General features: G+C 43.4%; 1 protein-coding gene across 1 annotated transcript in view; it reads right to left on the bottom strand.

The window, feature by feature from the left end:
- adgrd2 (adhesion G protein-coupled receptor D2) overlaps positions 1–20000 on the bottom strand; it is a 35681-nt gene that overhangs the window by 10097 nt on the left and 5584 nt on the right. Inside the window, 5 exon segments of the mRNA XM_030766175.1 lie at positions 259–384; positions 1931–2566; positions 2797–3045; positions 3448–3508; positions 4926–5039. Of these exon segments, the coding sequence (XP_030622035.1) occupies positions 259–384; positions 1931–2566; positions 2797–3045; positions 3448–3508; positions 4926–5039 (1186 nt within the window).

Raw genomic sequence — 20000 nt, 5'->3', positions numbered from 1 at the left:
CACACACACACACACAGAGACTAACACACACACACACAGACACGGAGACACACACACACACACACAGACACAGAGACTCACACACACACACACACACGCACACACAGACACAGAGACACTCACACACACACACACAGACACAGAGACACTCACACACACACACACACAGACACAGAGACTCACACACACACACACAGACAGACACAGAGACTCACACACACAGACACACACACACACACACACAGAAGCTACTTTCACCTTTATTGATTTTGCAGATGAAAGGTAGACGTTGTGAGCAGGGGGCGGGGCTATACTGAGGTGTGCCGTGAGTAGTCCAGCCCTCCAGAACCCTACAGCCCTGATTCTCCACCTGCCTCAAGAGACCTGTGGCCACAGGGAGAACATGGCTTTTACCATCAGAGTTTCACTAAGGTTTGTACATGAAAAGCTCGTATGGTTACTCTTCAGTTACTCAGAGACAAGGAAATTAAATGTAGTCTGATAGAACACAAAACAACTCCACAAAATGAGAACTATTTGTCCATGCACATACTATCTCGTAATTGCATTGTAATAATTATCTTGTAATTTTTCACAAATTATATTTGTCTGAAGAACAATTTTTGTGATGTCTCAGCAAATTACAAGGATTCAGTGACCCGTAGAGTGAACCCTTACAGTGAACTGAAGTAGTACCCCGTGCCGAATCAGACACAGTAGTTGAAATGGTCATAGGCCATGTACTAAAACAGTAACAAGGTCCAGGACAAAACTGGTTTGCTTCTCTATCAGTCACTGCTCTAAGATAGTAAACTGACACCACTTTGTCTTAAATGGGAGCTTCCTAAATATCAATTTATAGCTACATCAGTTTCATTTCAGACTGACTGAGATAAATTCTTATTTAGGTTGCTATCAGGACAAACTTAATGCAATGTAACAGGATGTTAATAACTTATGAATCACTTTCCTTTGCTTTCCAGCTAACCCTGGTAACCCCCCCCCCCCCCAACATACCCACCTCTCCCTCTGTCAAAGACGGTATACTCTTCCCTGCCAAACAGAGTTGGGTGGTCTGTTTTTTTTTTTTTTTCTAACCTGTGAGGTCAGATAGAATGACTCAGCATGTACACGGCCTGAAACTATTACCACTCAAACTGTAAGAAGTTCCCCATTGGCCAAACGTAAGTAAGATAGAGTAAGATAGAAGCCCGAAGAGAGAAGTTAAACAGACACTTATCAGCCCCACACCCCGAAATATTTCAACACTTTTAACGTGTTCTACTGTAAAGACTCGATATGGAAAACGGATAAGACAGCGTCTTTTAATTAGGCTATGTTGTTAAATAAGGGCATTTTAAAGTGACAGCCAGTGTATTCAGTGCCACGTGAATGGTGACATCACTGCTCTGGTTAGTACTCGGGTTGGTAATCATTTCTCTCACTGGATTGATATGACTGAGACAAATGCAAAAAAAAAAAAGAGAACTTTAAATGCTGGTATTTAAAACGGTACTAATCCAGTTTAAAAGGTTTTTACGGCCTTTCAAACGTTCTGAACTGTTCAAAGAGCTCAAATTACTTTTCCCCAATAGGACATTTAATCCTAAACCAGATAAGAGCAAACTTCACACTAACACTAACACAGAGCAAATTATGTTCTTACTTTGTTTGCTTGCTTGCTTGCTACTCTGTAGATGTTACAGCTGAAGAATTTTACCATAATATCCCACTGCAAATGCCCGTCAAAACTTTTTTTTTTTCCATGAAAGTGTCACCTAAGGATAAGGCTCTTGCAATTACAGTGACCGAAACAAGGAGAGACATACAACCACCCACACATAGGCTACTGCTGTTGTGCTGTGTATTGTTTTGAGGAGAGATTAAGCACGTATAGTAAAATTATACCGGTGTATTTGTTTTCCTGTACCTGGACAGAACAGCTTGGCAGGCACCTCTCTAACAGCAGGGTGGAGGGTGAGGTTACGTCTGTCGAAGCTGAAAATCGCTTGCTCTTTGATCGACTGCAAACATTCGTTAAGGTCCCGAAAGTCTCCGTCGTCCAGAACTTCGGCCCACACGTTCAAATCTGTAATATTCCCAACAAAGGGCTCGGTGAAATTTCCCCCAAATGAATCTTGATCTTGTCCGAGGATAAGTATTCCATTTTCGTAGATATCTCGGGACGTGTCCGCTCCAGAACCAGAGTCCCGTTTTTTTCCGTCCACATATATGGCCCAGAAGCCGTCTGCTTTGCGCCATGTGACGCACACCTGATGCCAGTCTCCATCGTTAGGAAACCAGGCCTTATAAGGATGGTGTTTGCCGTGAACTATGAGGGCCAAAAGTACTTGTTTCTTCACGTTGTCCACTTGCCCTCGTAACTGGAATTCGTTTGTGAAGACAGGAGCAGCGTAAGAGAAGACGGTGGATACCTGGTCATGTTGACGGTCCCACTGAACTCGCACACATATGCTCACGGCGGGAAGTGGAGGAAAACTGACTTCCACGTGAACGTAGCCATCGTTAGAGTCTGCAGGAAACGACAGACCTGGGAGAACCATATCTGTGAGGAACAAAGAAGAAGAAAAAGAGAGAGAGAGAGAGACCAGATGATTTACATGTTAGGTCTGTTGTAATTTATTTATTACAACAAATATTTTTGGACAAAGAAATGATTTTTTTTTTACACTGTGACTCAGAATGAATGTTTTTATCCCGTACAACAAAGTTGCCCAAAGTTAAACAAACTGTCCTCAAGAGACATAAGTTACACACTGTCACGGTTTTACTCACATTGTTTGGCATGAGCTAGAAGAGGGGTGTTGGCCTGTCTGTTGGGGTCCCTGACCCAGACGGGTCCCTGCAGACCCGACTCTGTTAACAGCTGCATGGACCCGTTCTCATCCTCCCGGACTCCCAGACTGGTGAGGGTGCCGAACTGGTTCTGGCAGTACCGCAGTGCGTGGGGAAAGTCCAGGGACACATTCACCAGCTGAAACACGCTGTCTGAGGTCTGGTGAATCAGTCCGGAATCTTCCGCATCTGCCAGAGGGGTCCAAATGTGAAAAGCTATTATCAGACCAGCAGCAATTGATCAATCCTTCAAAAACACTGATAAAAAAAAAAAAAAGTAAAATAGCAGATGGGACCCCAGGTAAAATTTTTGACAGAATTTGGGGAAAAAAAAAAAAAAAAGTTCTCTCTCAAAGAGCTGTCTGCATCTCTGAGCAGTTCAATACAACATGGCACTATCTATCACATTTTTTTTTTTCAACAAGCAAACAACTAAATAAATCACTAAGGCTTTACTATGTTGACACGTGCTTAAAATATGTTAAACGCCTAACATTGACTTTGTTATTCGATTTAGTTCCCAGATTTCGGTGACTAGAAGCTGGCTGGTTTTTGTAGAGGAGGAGAGGAGGCTGTGAAAATTCAACTCACCCGCAGCCCGGGTGTTTGCGGAGTCTGACCCGGACAGCGTTGGCTCACACACACTCGCAGCCTTCAGTGGGGAGCAGAGAGACAAAGGGTAACCAAACTAAGTCTGAATGGCGTACGGGAGGCACACATTGTAAAAAAAAAAACACTGTACAAATAAGACTTGATTTTTATAGCCGTCCGACAGTGTATGAATTCTGTTCTTGTGCATTCACAGCAGAAGGACACATTCTGACTTGTCAGACGGAGCAAAAACAATTCTTTTCATTTCTTTAAGATCTCTTTTTTTTTTTTTTACTGGTATTAATTATAATGAAGAATTTGAATCCAATTTAAACTGCGAATGAAAACCTCACAGGAAGGCAACTGAAACTAATGCGTGAGTAAACTTTCAGTTAATGTGAATGTTGTTTTGGTTTTTTTGTAGTTTGTGAGGTAACTATACACGAATGTAAGTTAAATTTCGTAAACAGTTCATAGTGAAGTTGTAAAAGTGAAATGGTAATTGGAGTATATACTTTACCAATACATTTCCTAGTAACACCACCAGCAACACACAAGTCATTGTAGCTGCTGTCCGCTTCAGTTCAGTGAAAGAAACCCCCCTCCGCAGAGAACTTTGACAGAAAAGAAACGAAATTAAGGCGAAAATGTCCCATTTCTTCTAAACCGCTGATCTATATCCCGGTGGTATTCTGTGTTACTCTGAACAAAATGCAGACTCATCGCAGCATGGCAGAACCACACATGTTCCTCAATTTTTAAACAACTTCTGTTTCCAGAAAGACCTGACTGAGAGGTTCTGCACTGTACTAACTGATTTAAATAATCACATAAAAACAGAGCACATCAAACAGGCAACAGAAGGACAGGTTAAAAAAAAATAAGAGCAGACTTACTGGTACAGGTGCAGGGACTAAGACTGCAACTCTTGGTTACTACCAATACAGTGCCCCTTGGATTGTGTCTCTGTTCATCTGTGTGACCATGGCTGGATGTTTAGGTGTGTGAGTCTCTGTGTGTGTATGTGTGTATGTGTGTGTTTGAGTGTATTTATGCGTGTCTGCACGCGCAAATCTGTTAGTCTAATTGGGTGGGAGCATGCTCAGCTCAAGTGTATGAATGTGTATGTGCGTGTGTGTGCGTGTGTGTGTGTATTTTAGTGTGTGTGTTTTCTTAGGAGTGTATTTGCTGGTGATCCTTCACTCCTGTCCCGTTCTCAAAATAGTCCCATCCAGTGACAGCGCCGCTGTTTCGTGTTTTACGAACGTCCAATTTTCGTGCCTTCTCTTCACCCTTTCACACACCCACGAGTCTACCGTCTTCCTCCCCAGCGTCGGGTCTCTGCAACTGGGGAAGAGATGTGTCCAGACTCCCTTCTGTGTATCCACCCCTCCAGTACAGCCCTCACTTCAGTAACAAGCTTTTGTCATGTAAATGAGGTTTTTTTTTTTCGTTTTTTTTTAAACATGCCTTCTTGCGCAAGCAGTGTGGAGTCTTGGCACAGACAGTTCATGAAGGAGCAGCAGGAGAGCCGGGAGATCCTCGTACTCCTTCTGCTGGTCCACCGCCGAGGCAAAAAAACTACACGCAGACTGACAGGACACCACAGAGAGATCATGCAGAGGAGAGATAACACACAATGTCAAACACAGTTCACAGTCTTCTCCCGCAAAATATTAGGGGGGCTAAACGTATAGGAACGTAGGTATGTGGGTGAATGCACGATATGTAAAACTTGGCTTGTGCAGTGATGCTGTGATGTGCTGTGACGACACACACACACAAAAAAAGAAAGAAAAAAAAAACCTGTTTTCAAATATTTAGACTGTTTGTTCAAATGTGGAGGCCAGGGAGTTACAGTTGGGGGACAGTTTGTGGAGTAAAAGGAAAGAAAGAAAAGAAAAGAAAAGAAAAGAGAGGAAAAGAGAAGAAAAGAAAAGAAAAGAAAAGAAAAGAAAAGATCAAAGCAGAGTTTTCTGTCTACATCAATACGCTGGGTGCTGTTTAGAATCTCTCAGTGCGTGTGCAGAGCAGAGAAAAACACTGTGACATCACAGTGTCCCAGTGTACACTGTTCTGTAAAGTAAAACCCAGCATTAGCATTCAGCTCATCTCACGCTCCGCTGTGGAGCCTTTCTAACAAAGCCTTTTGAAATCAAAAAGCATTTCAACGGCCAGTTTGGGTTGGCACTACAGTCTACAGTCTTTCGCTACAATGGATGCAAGACTTTGCCATTAGAATAAGGTTAACTGCAATAAATAAATAAATAAACAAACAAACAAATATGATGTCTACTTGAGATATCAATAGGAAACCTTGTATGCGATAATGTTTCTGTTTTTGTATTTTAGTTGTGACTGATGCAAATATGAAAACTCTAAAAAAGAAAAAAACAACCTTCGACTGAGAAGTCTGAAGAATACAAGGTGTTTAGTGTTTACTAACTGAACTTATTGACAGCGTCTAGAGAAAGACCATCTGCGTTTTGGGAGTAATGAATCTCTGCTCTGTTCACAAATTAGATTTTCTGGTACAATGTCATTTGTGTTTCAAATGTGGCCCCTGTGTGCTTCCCCAAGTTTGACCATCTTCATGAACCGTTCCTCCCCCCTCGGAGAGAGAGAGAGAGAGAGAGAGAGAGAGAGAAAGAGAGAGAAAGAAAGAGAGCGAGAGAGAAAGAGAGAGAGAGAGAGAGAGAGAGAGCACAAAATTCCCCCTCCCACAGAATGCATAGTTCCCCTGGGTTTGAACAATAGCTACCATGCCACAGGGACCATATACTGGCCAAATGAATGTGTGCAGAATGCCCTAACCTCGCTCTCCTGTTGACTCCCCCTGTACACTCACACAAAGGAGGTCGGAGTTCTGCTCCTGCCAGGGCACAGGAGCAAAGAGGAGGCCTACTGGGTGGGATGATGACCCCCCTCCAGTCAGGTTTGGAGACAAGAAGAAAGAACTGGAGAATTCTGCTGAGAGAGTCTGAAGTCATCTCACGCTCTGTGTTGTAACGCACAGCGTGATAGCTTTAGATAAAGGTGACCGGCGCTACGCATAGGTTGAAATTGGTTCTCTTTGTTATGAAAAAAAAAAAAAATACGTGTTAAGATTAATGGCCGTTTGCTTGGTGTGTGCTCTTGATAGAAGCGTTTGAAAAAGGAATAACTGTAAATGAAAATGTAGTGCTATCGCTCCTGTTGGAGGGAGTGAAAGTGTTTCGTTCCAGAACTACTCACAGACTCGAGAGTTCAGACTCATGACGATCGTTCTAGGTTTGCCATTAGTGACGTGGTTGATTTTTCATGGTGATACTGGTTTCAGTAGTTCTTATGCAGAATCTAAAATCTTGTTATATTTATGAGTACCTCGTTACGCCAATCGTCTCTGTCACACCTTACCTCATCAGCAGTTACTTATTTTATCTCATAAAGTGAAGGTTCTAGAGAAGGTTCTGGAACTTCAGCTCAGTCTGTGGCCACAGTTCAATGAGAAAAGCTGCTGGTTCGTTGTGACTGACTCACACAATTCTTCAGCATGTTAACCCACAGTGCAATGAATCTGAAAGTTGTTAAAAAAAAAAAAAGAAAAAGAAAAAAACAGCTGAACTGGTCAACACGAACAGACACAAAACAGAAGTGAATGAGAGGGAGATAATGGGACATTTTCAAAGGCATCCCAGAGCAACGGACAGCCATGGCATGAGTGAAAAACTGGAGTAAGAAAGTACCTTTTAAACCCTCTGCATTGGAATGACAACCGTCAGGGTTTTTTTTTTAGGGCAGACCTGAAGACTTTGACCTACATTCAGACTAAGTACATTCAGATAAACACGACATCCCTCTACAGTTTTGTTTTTTTTTTCAAGCACAATTCTTTTTGACTGAATCAGTTCAAATTCAAAGCCAACCCCCTTTCGTCCGCTTTAATGGTATGTTGGTACTGTGTTCCAATACACCACTTTGAATTCAGTTTTCAATTCACTTCTGTTAACATTATCCTACTGCATTGTATTGGATCCAAACATGTTTTTGTTCACACTGCAGTGGCGCACATCAGCACCAAAGCAGACGTGTACTCATTCTGGCTACATTTCATATGAATTATTATTAGTAGTAGTAGTAGTAGTATTGTTGTTGTTGTTGTTGTTGTAAGCAGTAGTAGTAGCTGTATCATAAGCCTTATTGTTATTGTTGTTTTGTTTCGTTTTGTTTTTGTTTTGTTTTGTTTTGTTTTGTGACAAATTTAAAACAATTTTGATTCCTAGAATCCCAAAATGAGGCGCGTGTCAATGATGTCACAACCTAATAAATCCAGGGCTGATATTAAACATCTGAATTTGCGTGTGATGCACGCAAAAATAGTCAAACTAAAACCAAAAAATGGCTCCTGGCGAAAATTCTGAACAGCAACCATCCGAGGCTCTTATTCCAGTAACCTCTCCCTCATTCTCACTGAAAAAAAAGTGTTTCCTCACAAAAGGCGACGGACAGGCCCTTTTAATCAACTTTGACTCATTATGGGTTTCAGGCTTGACAAAGGTAGGGCCGGATTCTATTTTACTCTCTCTGCATTAGCAGTTAAATTCATTGACCACCCCTCTCTTTTGCCTCTTTTGCCCTCCTCTTCACTGTAGTCTCCGCCACCATAGCCCCTTGCCCATCTCCATGGTGACACGAGGGTTCTAAGAACGGCATGGTAACGTCAAACAGTCTCCATGCCTGGAGCAGGAAAGACAATGGGCCAATGACCTACATGTAGAGACAGGGCGAGACTTTTTCCCAGAAGCAGCAGCTCCAAAGCACCAAGCTCTCTGGGACACCCAAGAAAAAAACCTCACAGTCATTGTTTTGCTCCTTTTTCTTTTTTTCTTTTCTTTTTTTTTTTCAACTTCACAGACAGTCACACAATGGCCTGCAAGCGGACAAGCATGTTAACTTTCACAGCGGAAACTCTACAGGAACCGAAGGGCAATGCGAAATTAGATATCACGTGAATCGGAGAGGAGGCTCGGAGGTTTCTGTCCGAGGGCCATGTCTAGTCAAATGTTACAAAAAGTTTCGCCGAAAAGATGCCGGACGTTAATGATCTACGTGAAAAGGTCGCGGTGTGAAAGGACACGACACCGCAGATCTGCCCTTTAAACTCTGAAACCTTTAAACGTGTTTTGGAGCTGATGAATTTGGCCGTTGTGGAAGCCGTCGTGTAGACGTTCGAGTTAAATCCTGTGTTTGTCAATAACACGATATTACAAAATCCCAAATCAGAGAGTTCTAAAAATTCAATTGTTCTTTTCTTTTGAAGAGAACAGGCCACCATCTGTCGCCATCTGTATGTAACACGTGCTGCAGGTGATTTTAAAAGCTGCAGTAAACTGGTCCTCAGTGACCTCAATCTGCAACTGGGCAACAGAAGGAGGATAAGGGCATTAATGACCATGCCAGACTTTAAAAAAAAAACAAACAAAAAAAAACACCCCACTGTCTGAAGCCAATTAAAACCATCAGCCATCACAAAAGACTTCTGTTAAGAGAGGAGAAAGCCAGTGGTACTGTAAAACTCCGAACAAAACACACCCGACTCGTGTTAAGTGGACGCGACACCCTTGTGCATGCTCTTTTTCTATTGATGAATCTGTCTTACGTCACCGACCGAACGAGGAAAGCTATAGATAAAAGTGTTGAGAAAATTCAGATCAAATACCGAAACTAAAACACAAACAAACAGATGAGCAAATCGATCAATTTAACAAAAACGTCGTGATTGGAACGGACCGTCAAGAGGCTGAAATCTGGAAGACTCCGTACTTGGAAAATGGCGGAATGTTCTCCCATAAACAAACATTCCTGAATGACCGACCGTCGGAGAGCGCTGTTTGTTGAAGCCTAATCTGGCCGCTGCAGACACGCTTTACGGCCATTCCCCCGCGACCATCAATCAGGGCCTTTGGCCGGCCGGACCGTTACCGTAGAAACGGGGCTTTCAGAAGGCCGCCATAAATGTGGAGGGCGTCATGAACGAGGCAAGAGAGGAAAAGTCGTCTGGACCCGTTTAGCAGGCACAAGGGAGCGTCAGGTGCGCCTCTCTGTAGTTTGGTGTGGAGCGCTGATGTCAGAAGATGAGTTTGTCCTGACTGACCCCAGAAGATCAGACCATCGCAACAGCAAATGGTGTCGGCTCAAATCTGCACAGGGGCTTTAATTACTCAGCATCTTCCCACTCTACTGGGGTCACTGGGTCTAATCCATCTTATTAATGACTAGTACTGGAACTACTAGATAATGATGCTGTTTCTAAAATAGTTTTAAATCTGTTTTCATCTATTAGACAGACAATGTCTCTCTTTCGTTCAGCCAAATGAAGTATGATGAAGTATTTGTTGTTGTTGTTGTTGTTGTTGTTGTTGTTGTTGTTTGCAAAATAGGATTAGGACAAACAACTTGTGTATGTGGCGTTTAACTTTCTCCTCATTTCAGATTTTTTTTTTCTCATTTGGAGTTAAGGATGAGGAAGTTCGGTGCCCTCCCATCTGGGTTCTGCGAAGCTCCTCCCACTTTCTGTCAGTCACTGGCCTGGCCCGGCAAACCAAGGAATATCTGCATGACATCAGCTGTCAGACAGACTGGAGACTTAACAGTCTCTCTCTGGAGGTTCCCCGCTCTCCTGCTGACTCATCATATGACAACATAGTCCAAAGGGTGTCCAAATTGTGTCTTTTAGAGTCATACAAAATTGTCTGGTCAATTACCAGGGTTTATTTTTCTTCATTATTATTCTTAGCGTGCTTTAACCAAATTTAAAGGATTTCTGTAATTTTGGAAAAACGAATATCAGGTCGTAGAGACAGGCAGCAGAGCAAAAAAGAAACTGAAAAGCTTGTTTCTAAGAAAACAAAAAAGTTAGATCTGAGACACAAAAATGTGAATTTGGCAAAACAACTGGCCCTTCTTTTACTCTCCAGTTTAACCATTCAAGTATCAATTAACACTAAAATGAGTTACAATACTTTAACTGTCCACAAGAGGTTGCTACAGCTTAATTGTCAGCGTTGTCAACAACGGTTGATGCAAATGTGCTAGTCTGTCTTCACCCATTTATTTATTTATTTATTTTATTCCTGCAGGCTTTCTAACATGTAAATTAACATGTAAATAAGGATACTTGTTATTGATTTCAGATAAACAGTACGACAATGACTGCTACAAACAAAGCCAAAACACTTACTTCTCTGTCTCAATGTATTATTAACTTGATAAATATGGAAAGTCCACACAAATAGTTTAATAGAAAGAAAAAAAATCAGAGGTCTAAAAGTTGTAACTTGTGGAACTCCAGCTGCCGTTTTCAGCGGTTTGAATGTGGGAAAAAAATTTCTGATTTTTTTTTTTTTTTTTTTTTTAGCTTTGCATTAGCCACTTTTCTATCATCGTCATCAAATAAATAGCTGTTATTGTTTATTAATTTACCAAGTTCTGGTTACATGTTGCAATGTTACATGTTACAATGTTACATATTACAGTTCGCAAGACTCCAAACTCATTCACCATTCACTGTTTGCTGTTTGTTAAGGAACAATCGAAATGCAGGCACACTTCAGAACCAACACTGGGATTGCCAGCAGTCTTTTTTTTTTTTTTTGGTCAGAGAGAGAGCGAGAGAGAGAGAGAGAGAGTCACTTAATGACTCTTTACGACTCAGGTAAGTGTGTTTACTCAAACAGCAGGGGAATACTAGTACAATGTAGCCACTAAGCCCTCAGGTGACGAGATCCCAGTGGGGGCCTCTGCTTTACAGAGGACAGAGGGACTGGGGGGGCATGGGGGGGGGGGCGGTGTATGTGAATGCAAAGAAAAAAATTCTTATTGTGGTCAAGCAGGAGTGGAGAGCAAATTTATATTTTCAGTAAAACAATGTATCATCTAAACATTCAGTGGTTTGAAAATGTCAAAGATATCCGCATGTCTAAACACACACACAGGAACAAAGAAAATCTCTCTGAGGTTGTGTACTTCATGTTATAAGATTAAAAACAACATAGATTATGATTAGTCTGATTCTCTTGCTGACCTGAGCATTAACTGACAAGCCAGAGTATTTAAACATCGATTTCCTCCTATAACCAAAATCGCTGATTTTGATTCACTGATTCATTCATTTTCATCATTCTTTCACGTCAGTAACTATATCACTCATCACCGTAATGCTATAATAACTCCCTCAGTGGCTCTTGTGGCTGATTCAGGCCTGTAATCTACATTAATCTCATCAAAAAAACAAAAAAAAACAAAACAGCGCTTAACATGCTTTTCCTGTGTTGTCTTTTTTGATGTGGTGTTTTGTGTGGAGAATATAATCCCAGTGTTGTAGCATCTAGTTTCAGAATGGGAGTGGAATGTGTATTTGTGTGCGCGTGTGTGTGGATGTTTGTGTGTGTGTGCGCATGTGTGTGTGTGTGTGTGTGTGTGTGTGCATGTGTGCGCATGTGTGTGTGCGTGTGTGTGTGTGTGTGTGTGTGTGCATTTTCTGTCTTGGAATGCATGGTGCTGTAGAATCAACATCTCACCCCCCACCCCCCACCCCCCACCCTCACCTCAACCCCCCACCCCCCATCTCATCAGTAGCGAGAGAACGTGGTGTCCGTCCAACTGAACTGGGGGTGACGCTGGAACTGGAGAAATGCACTGAAGGTGGCCGGGAGGGGGTAAGCGGTTCTTGGAGGGGGGGGGGCAGATGCACCCTTGTTTTATTGCCCGGACAGAACAGGGGGAACGACACAAATGGCGTGGAGGTGAAGAGGTTAGCAACGTAATTCCGAAACGCGCAGATAAATCAGGAGTGCGCGGGGAACAGCCAAGGGCCGCTGCCGAGGGGCCTTGCTCCAACCACCTGATGTTTCTTTTCCAAACAGCCCCCCACCCACCTCCTCCTCCTCCACCTCCTCCTCCACCTCCTCCCCCCTCAGCCGGTTACACTGCTGGCTCCCCAGACGCTGAAGAGATGAGCAGGCAGGCGTCGCAGTGACACAGGGCACCCAAAGGACAGTCACACCTTTTTTAAAGTTTTACTGCTCTTACATTTGTCTGGCCCAAGCCTCTACTGCTGCTGCTGCTCCCCCTTTGATGTGAGGGGCTGGCTCAGCTCTGTGTGATGGTGAGACAGTAAAAAAAAAAAAACACGAAACTTTCTACGCTGAAAATCACAGCGGAGCAGCCCGGAGAATAACCACCAATCTCAAATAAGATATGAATATTTGAGTGTGTGTGTGTGTGTGTGTGTGTGTGTGTGCGTGTGTATGTGCGTGCATGCGTGCATGAGTGTGTGTGTGCCTGCGTGCGTGTGTGTGTGTGTGAGTGTCCATATGTATAATGAAGATTAGTATACATCTACACTGCACTACAATGCATTCCTTAGCACAGAAATTTAATGGTGTTTTATTATAATTATAACTTAATGTATATGTATAATATACATTATAACCTAATGTATAACGTATTAACATAACATTGTTTGTTCATTGCACATCATTCATTTTCATATCTGCTGTGTTTATGATGGCTATACACATGTTACGCTGATAATGTCTGCTTCCTATGTGCTTAAAAAAAAAGTATTCACACCATAATACTGCTTGTGTACAGGGCTCCTGTGATGGTGCATGTGTGTGTGTGTGCATGTGTGTGTGTGTGTGTGTGTCTGTGTATGTTCACGTGTGTGTGTGTATGTACGTGTCTGTGTGTGTGTGTGCGTGCGTGTGTGTGCGTGTGTGTGTATGTTCACGTGTGTGTGTGTATGTACGTGTCTGTGTGTGTGTGTGCGTGTGCGTGCGCGCGCGTGTTTTGTAACACAGAGGGTTGCGGATGAAAAATATCTGTTAGTGGTATACGTGTGCGGATTCTGTTTTGGGAGCTGATGTCAGTCACGGCTTCACTTTTTTTGTTGGGAAATTCTTTCCCTTTTACCTGCACAGCAGAGGCTTTCCTAAATTGCATGAAGGAATGTAAAGTCCAGTGATTAAAGGAGGAGAGAGCAGGTGATATTTCAGAGTAAGGGGTACTTAGTATGTGAAGCCTGACTGGGAGAAAAAAGAAAAAGAAAGAAAGAGAGAGAGAGAGAGAGAGAGAGAAACAACGTCCTATATCCATAGGCAGAGTTAATAACTGTAACATCCTTATTTGAGATACACGCGTTCGCATCCATAAAAACTGGTCATCGCGTTATTATTTTCGGCGCTACGTTCGGCGGTGAACGAGAGCACGTCTGCTCATTTCCGACGCGTAAACGCCCAGCGTGTAAAACGGTGGTCTTCTTGGTCAAGGACTGGCCCCAGACTCAAAGCCCCACGGTCAGAGAGGAGACCACACGACCACTGGCTTGTTCTCAGCAAAGCTTCCAGATCAGGGTTTCCCTTGAGCAGGCCCAGGAATGGAGGGCAGAGAATTCCTGTCCTGTTCGGAAGAAGAAGAAGGAGAAGGAGGAGGAGAAGAAGAAGAAGAAGAAGAAGAAGAGGAAGAGGGGGGGGGGTCACTATAATTTAGGTAATTGTTTTTTTTTTTTCTTTTCTTGTCAGAGAGGGAGAGGTTGGGGGGGGGGTGAAGTAGAAGAGGGGAAAGACAAGCGAGAGAGAGAGAGAGAGAGAGAGAGAGAGACAGGAAGGGGGGGGGGCATACATACCTGGGACGTAGTAACACCACCCTCCTGTGTGAAAGGCCCCTCTTGTCCTGTCGGAGTCTGGGTGTAGGATTAAGTCTTTTTGAGCATACCTACATTGTCGCACCTGAACGTGGAAGAATGGAAGCTATTGTGAGGAACCCGCTCAGCCCCCGGGGTTCTGGACAACGCCTGGGCCTCCCAAGCCACCTCCGATTGGGTCCCAAATCAAAAAACCCGTCGGAGGGGGGGCCTAATTGTTTCGAACGGGGCTTTTGTCAGAGTACATGCCATTTCCCATTCAAGCCGGGCCCCTTTTGACTCTCTCTCTCTCTCTCCCCTCTCTCTCTCTCTCTCTCTCTCTCTCTCACACACACACACAGACATACACACACACACACACACACACACACACACACACACTGCATCTCTTTTTCAGTCAGTAGATAAGCCAGGTTTCTTCATTCATGCTCTCCCCAAACTCCTTCCTCACATGGTTCAGGTGCACTGCTGCACTGAGGGGTGGGCTGGTGGTGTTCTGGGGTGGGGGTGGGGGTGGGGGTGGGGTGGGGGTCGGGATGAAGGTATGAGGGGGCGTTTGTGCATTTAGCAAAATCATTCTTCTCTCTTTTTCTTTTCCTTTTTTTTTCCTTATCTGACTCTTTGAGCTGTTGAACGGGATTAATATAGGAGAGAGAGAGAGAGAGACAGAGAGAGAGAGAGAGAGAGGATTAAAAAAAGAAACATGTATTCACAGGAGACCATAATCTTCAGACAGACATGTTTGGTCAAGTGAAATTTTGCTTAAAACAAACACAGTGCATCCGACAAACGACTATAGACAAAATAGACCCAGACTGCTTCTGAGCTTCCTAATTGAATCTTGGCAGAGAAATATTTGAGACGTAATGGAATTTTTTTTTTTTTTTGTCTGTCACGGTATTGCGATTGTGGAAAAGTGATTTGGAAAGATCTTGAAGGCGTTTGTTGTGAATGTAAACAGTATGTGTGTGTGTGTGTGTGTGTGTGTGTGTGTGTGATCAGGTCTCTGACATCGGATTGAGTTTGATTCTCTGAGCACTGACTGTTCCTGTCAGGTCTGTAAGAGAAAACAATGCTTTAGTCCTCTGTACTGGAGCTCTCTGGTCTCTCTGTACGACTGACACCACACACACACACACACACACAGAGAGAGAGTGAGAGAGAGAGAGAGAGAGAGAATGTCATTCTGCTGACTACATATATTAAACAGTTTTATTTATTGATTGATTTATGTATTTACTTTATTGACTGTAGACTGTTTACTTTATTAACCATATACCACTCAGAATGTTGTGTTTGTGTGTGGACCTGTTTTGTTTGTTTGTTTGTTTGTTTGTTTTTTGCTTAATTGACTATAGACTGTTTGCTTTATGAACCAGAGAGCATTCAGACATTCAGAATGTTGTGTTTGTGTGTGGACCTGTTTTGTTTGTTTGTTTGTATGTTTGCTTAATTGACTATACACTGTTTGCTTTATGAACCATAGAGCATTCAGAATGCTGTGACTGTGTGTGGACCTGTTTTGTTTGTGTGTTTGTTTGTTTGTTTGCTTAATTGACTATAGACTGTTTGCCTTATGAACCATAGAGCATTCAGAATGCTGTGACTGTGTGTGGACCTGTCATGTGTGACACTGCAGATCATCTGGCCAGAGACCAACCCCCTGCTCTCTCTCAGTATGAATTAACACTGATCTAAACATGACGTCTCTTTAGTGTTTGGTTCTGTGTACTCACTCGCCTCAGCGTAGGTGGAAGGTATGAAAACAGCACCATGAGATTCTCTCTCTCTCTCTCTCTCTCTCTCGCACACACACACACATACACACACACACACACACACACAAACACACACATTAAATATACATATATATACTGAAATATATATAGAGTTCATTGAAGTTAACCTCTAAATGCACCTTAAGTAATCCTTAAATATGAATATTTAGCCTCAGGCCCTAATATGTCCAGATCTGAGTATTTGTGTAGGGAAGCATCTTCGATGTGTGTTTCTGTCCAGCGGAGCTGATTTGGGCCCCTCTGTCGGGCCCTGTCAGGGGGTCCTGTAGCGACATGCAGGGTGGTGAAGAGCGACCCGGGCTGTGCAGGTGAAGTGGAAACAGGAGCCAAGTGTGCGTCTCTCTGTGAGTGTTTAAGTGCAGTCTGCGGGGGTGTTTGGTTACCCTGCTCTCTCTTTCTCTCTCTCTCTCTCTCTCTCTCTCTCTCTCTCTCTCTCTCTCTCTCTCTCCCTGACCCTGCCTCAAACCCCCATCCCCACCTCAGCATCAAAACCCAATCCTCCATCACTCTCTCCCTACTCCTGTCAGTGTGGGGGCAAGCGTGTCATTTGGTTTGTCTCGTGGCACGGTGACGATATGACACTCAGTGTTCTGACCAATACACACACCGTAATACCCACCAGTTTGTGTTGAGTTGTGTTGTGTTGTGTTGTGTTGTGTTGTGTTGTGTTGTGTTGTTCTGTGTTGCATTGCATTGAGTTGTGTTGTATTGCATTGTGTTGTGTTGTGTTGTGTTGCGTTGTATTGTGTTGTTTTGTGTTGCGTTGCGTTGAGTTGTGTTGTGTTGTGTTGTGTTGTGTTGTGTTGTGTTATGCTGTGTTTTGCTATGTTGTGTTGTGTTATGCTGTGTTTTGCTATGTTGTGTTGTGTTGTGTTGTATTGTGTTGTGTTGTGTTGTGTTATGCTGTGTTATGCTATGTTGTGTTGTGTTGTGTTGTGTTACATTGTGTTGTGTTGTGTTATGCTATGTTGTGTTTTGCTATGTTGTGTTGTGTTGTGTTGTGTTATGCTGTGTTTTGCTATGTTGTGTTGTGTTGTGTTGTGTTGTGTTGTGTTGTTTTGTGTTGTGTTGTGTTATGCTATATTTTGCTATGTTGTGTTGTATTGTGCTACACTGAGCTACATTATATTACACTGCATTATGTTCTGTTGTCTTGTGTTGTCTTGTACTGTGTTACACTGATTTTTGCTATGTTGTGTTGTGTTGTGTTGTGTTGTGTTTTGCTATGTTGTGTTTTGCTATGTTGTGTTGTGTTGTGTTGTGCTGTGTTGTGTTGTGCTACACTGGGCTACATTATATTACACTGCATTATGTTCTGTTGTCTTGTGTTGTCTTGTACTGTGATTTTTGCTATGTTGTGTTGCACTGCGTTGTGTTGTTTTGCATACTGTTCAGTTTTGCGTTCTGTTTGGTTTAGCATTGTGCTGTGTTGTTTTACGTTGTGCGTTAGTTTTTGTTAATGTTGTGTTGCACTACATTGTGCGTCGTGTTTTGCCGTGTTGTATGTTCTTGTCACAGACAAATAAATCAAGTCGTTTTCAGCGACAAACTGCACCAGAAAGATCATCCACATCTATCTAAAATCACCTCCATGAACCTCTACACTACTGAGACGCTGATCAGATTTATGACAGATTTCCCCAAAGGAGTGGCCCACCCCGTTCTGTGTCAGTGTGTGGCTTCCAGATTAACTCAATAAAGCTGAGAATCTTAAGACTTTTGGCCCTGATTTTGAAGTGTTAGCTGGACACACCTTTCGATGTCTCATCTTTGCGTTACCCACCCTGCCTGTCTGTACCCATATCTCCCCAGGCCCTGTTTGTCTATGTCATTAGTACTGTCTGTGTATGCGTGTGACTGGACAGAGCTGGCTCACGCCCTCTCTCCACATCTCTACAATACTGACGCCCCTCTGTACCTCTGTTTCAAACCTTCCTCTCCCGATTTTGGCTACTTCTTTCCAGTGATGATGATTGAAAAACTTGCTTGTCGATTTTTCTTTGACCGTGAGGACTGCATTCCTGGTTTACTGAGACAAATAAATTATAATTTCCCGTGTTGTGGTGGAGTTCAGAATTTGGATTTGTTTGCGAGCTGGATGACCGCCCAGTAGGAGAAGACACAGGACCGTTCTAATTTTTAATGGTCTTGATTTTTTGACCTCATCTTGTCTAACTCCCTGAGAATTCTTTCTTCATAGCATGAATCCTCCCCAGCTGTTTGTTTGTTTGTTTGTTTGTTTGTTTGTTTGTTTGTTTGTTGCTTATAAACATTTCCAAGTTTCAGAAGGCTGTGTCATTTGCTACCAGGATGGTTCGAATGAGTCTTTGTACATCCTGGTCTTTGTAAGTCCTCTTTTGAACTGCTTGAGCGATATTCCTGAGATTAGTTTAGATTTTAGACTGAAGTGGAGAGCTTCTTGATGTGAAAGCCCAGATCAGAGGAGCAGGGAGGTGAGGAAAGATTAACGAGAGGTCAACAGGTCTCCTATCAGAGGTCAGAGACAGGTAAAGGGGGCATCGCCACTGACCCCAAAAAAAGCCAGCCTGTTCCCACGACCAACACAATCCAAGCCACCACAGAGCCCAGTCAAGTTATACTCACATATATATATATATATATATCTGTTTCTGGTCATAGGTGACCAGCAAACGTCATAGCTAAGAAAAGTACTGAACGAATTTGCAAATGACTGAAAATATATTTTAAACTTGGGTGACAGAGCGTGTAGAGTTTATCAGCTGATTGCTCATGTGAGTGTGAAGTCATCTTAGAAAGGGTCAGGACTGCTCTTTGGAGGAGACAGACTGAGGGGGGAATGACTTTACACTTCTGTACCATCACCCAAAATGTCACTTTAAGTCATCCTGCCGGTCTGAGAAGTTCACGTCTCCGAACACTTTTTTTTTCTTTTTTTAATCAGATCGGTTTGTTCCTGGAAAGAAGAACGTCGGAGAAGTTAAGAGCGCATGGGGTTTGGTCTCTTTTCTTTATCTTTTTTTTTTTTTTCTTTTTAAACTGTTTGTCGAGCGCGAGCCTCAGACCGCTTTGATGTGCGTAGCTTGGCCCGTCGCACTCTGTCTGCAAATGTGAAAATTACATGTAAGATCAATTTCCTGAGACACCTAAAAAAAACAGATGGTGCAGTCAGCTCCCTGACATCTGAGGCTCTTTGTATTAATGGTCTCCGACACTATTTCCAGCCCCAAACAAGTTGGCTGTTATTTAGTGTGGAGCTGGTGACTTTGCACTTTCTTTGAAAGCTGTTTTTTTTTTCGGGCATGTCGGCCGGGGGGGGTTATCAGGTGTTTTAATGCTTAAATGGAAGCAATGGAACCTCTCTTTTTACCACCTACACTGGAATGGGGCCCATGGCCGTAACAGCGTTCATTTCGATGCTAAATCTCTTTTAGCACCGACATCATTCTCTTATAGTTAGGCACTGTTGATTACACTTAGAGGACAAAGGTTCTGTAGGATAAGTTTTTTTTGGGGGGGGGGGGGGGGGGGGGTTCTTTTTTTTTTTTTTTGCTGCCATGGCAACCGGCTGTATCTCACATGCCGAGGTCGTGTTGTCGCACGGTGGCCTGGGCTGTTTGGCGGTGTCGGCGGTCATCGTGACACCCGTCTGTGTGGTGGGGGGTCAGGGTTGGGGGGGGGGGCGAGAGAAAATAGAAAATGGAAAATTCCTGTGTGAAGTGCGGTCGTTTGTGATCAGGTGTGAACTGCAGAACTGAAGATCAGAGAGAGAGAGAGAGAGAGAGCTGGAGAGGGTGGAGGGAGGGTTGAGTGGGAGTGGTGGGGGGGGGGGGGGGTGTTGGGGTTGAGGAGGAGGGGGAGGGGGGGCCAGACAGCTGCCCCATATTCACTCCAGTCTGTACACAGGCGCGTGCGGAGGGGCCCTGCAGTCACCCGCCAGACCAACCAGAGTGAACAGAGCAAAACACACAACGGAGCTTCACCCAGAAACAATCACTGTAAGGCATGCACATTCACCTAAACACGCGTGGAGAGCAGAGACAGAGCTGAGAGAGGTCTGTTCTTGTATCTGCATAAACTGCAGACAGGAA

The sequence above is a fragment of the Chanos chanos genome, chromosome 1 (genome assembly GCF_902362185.1).
Source record: "Chanos chanos chromosome 1, fChaCha1.1, whole genome shotgun sequence".
Lineage (NCBI taxonomy): Eukaryota > Metazoa > Chordata > Actinopteri > Gonorynchiformes > Chanidae > Chanos > Chanos chanos.
The sequence above is the reverse complement of the archived record's forward strand: the minus strand, read 5'-3'. Positions and strand labels throughout refer to the sequence as shown.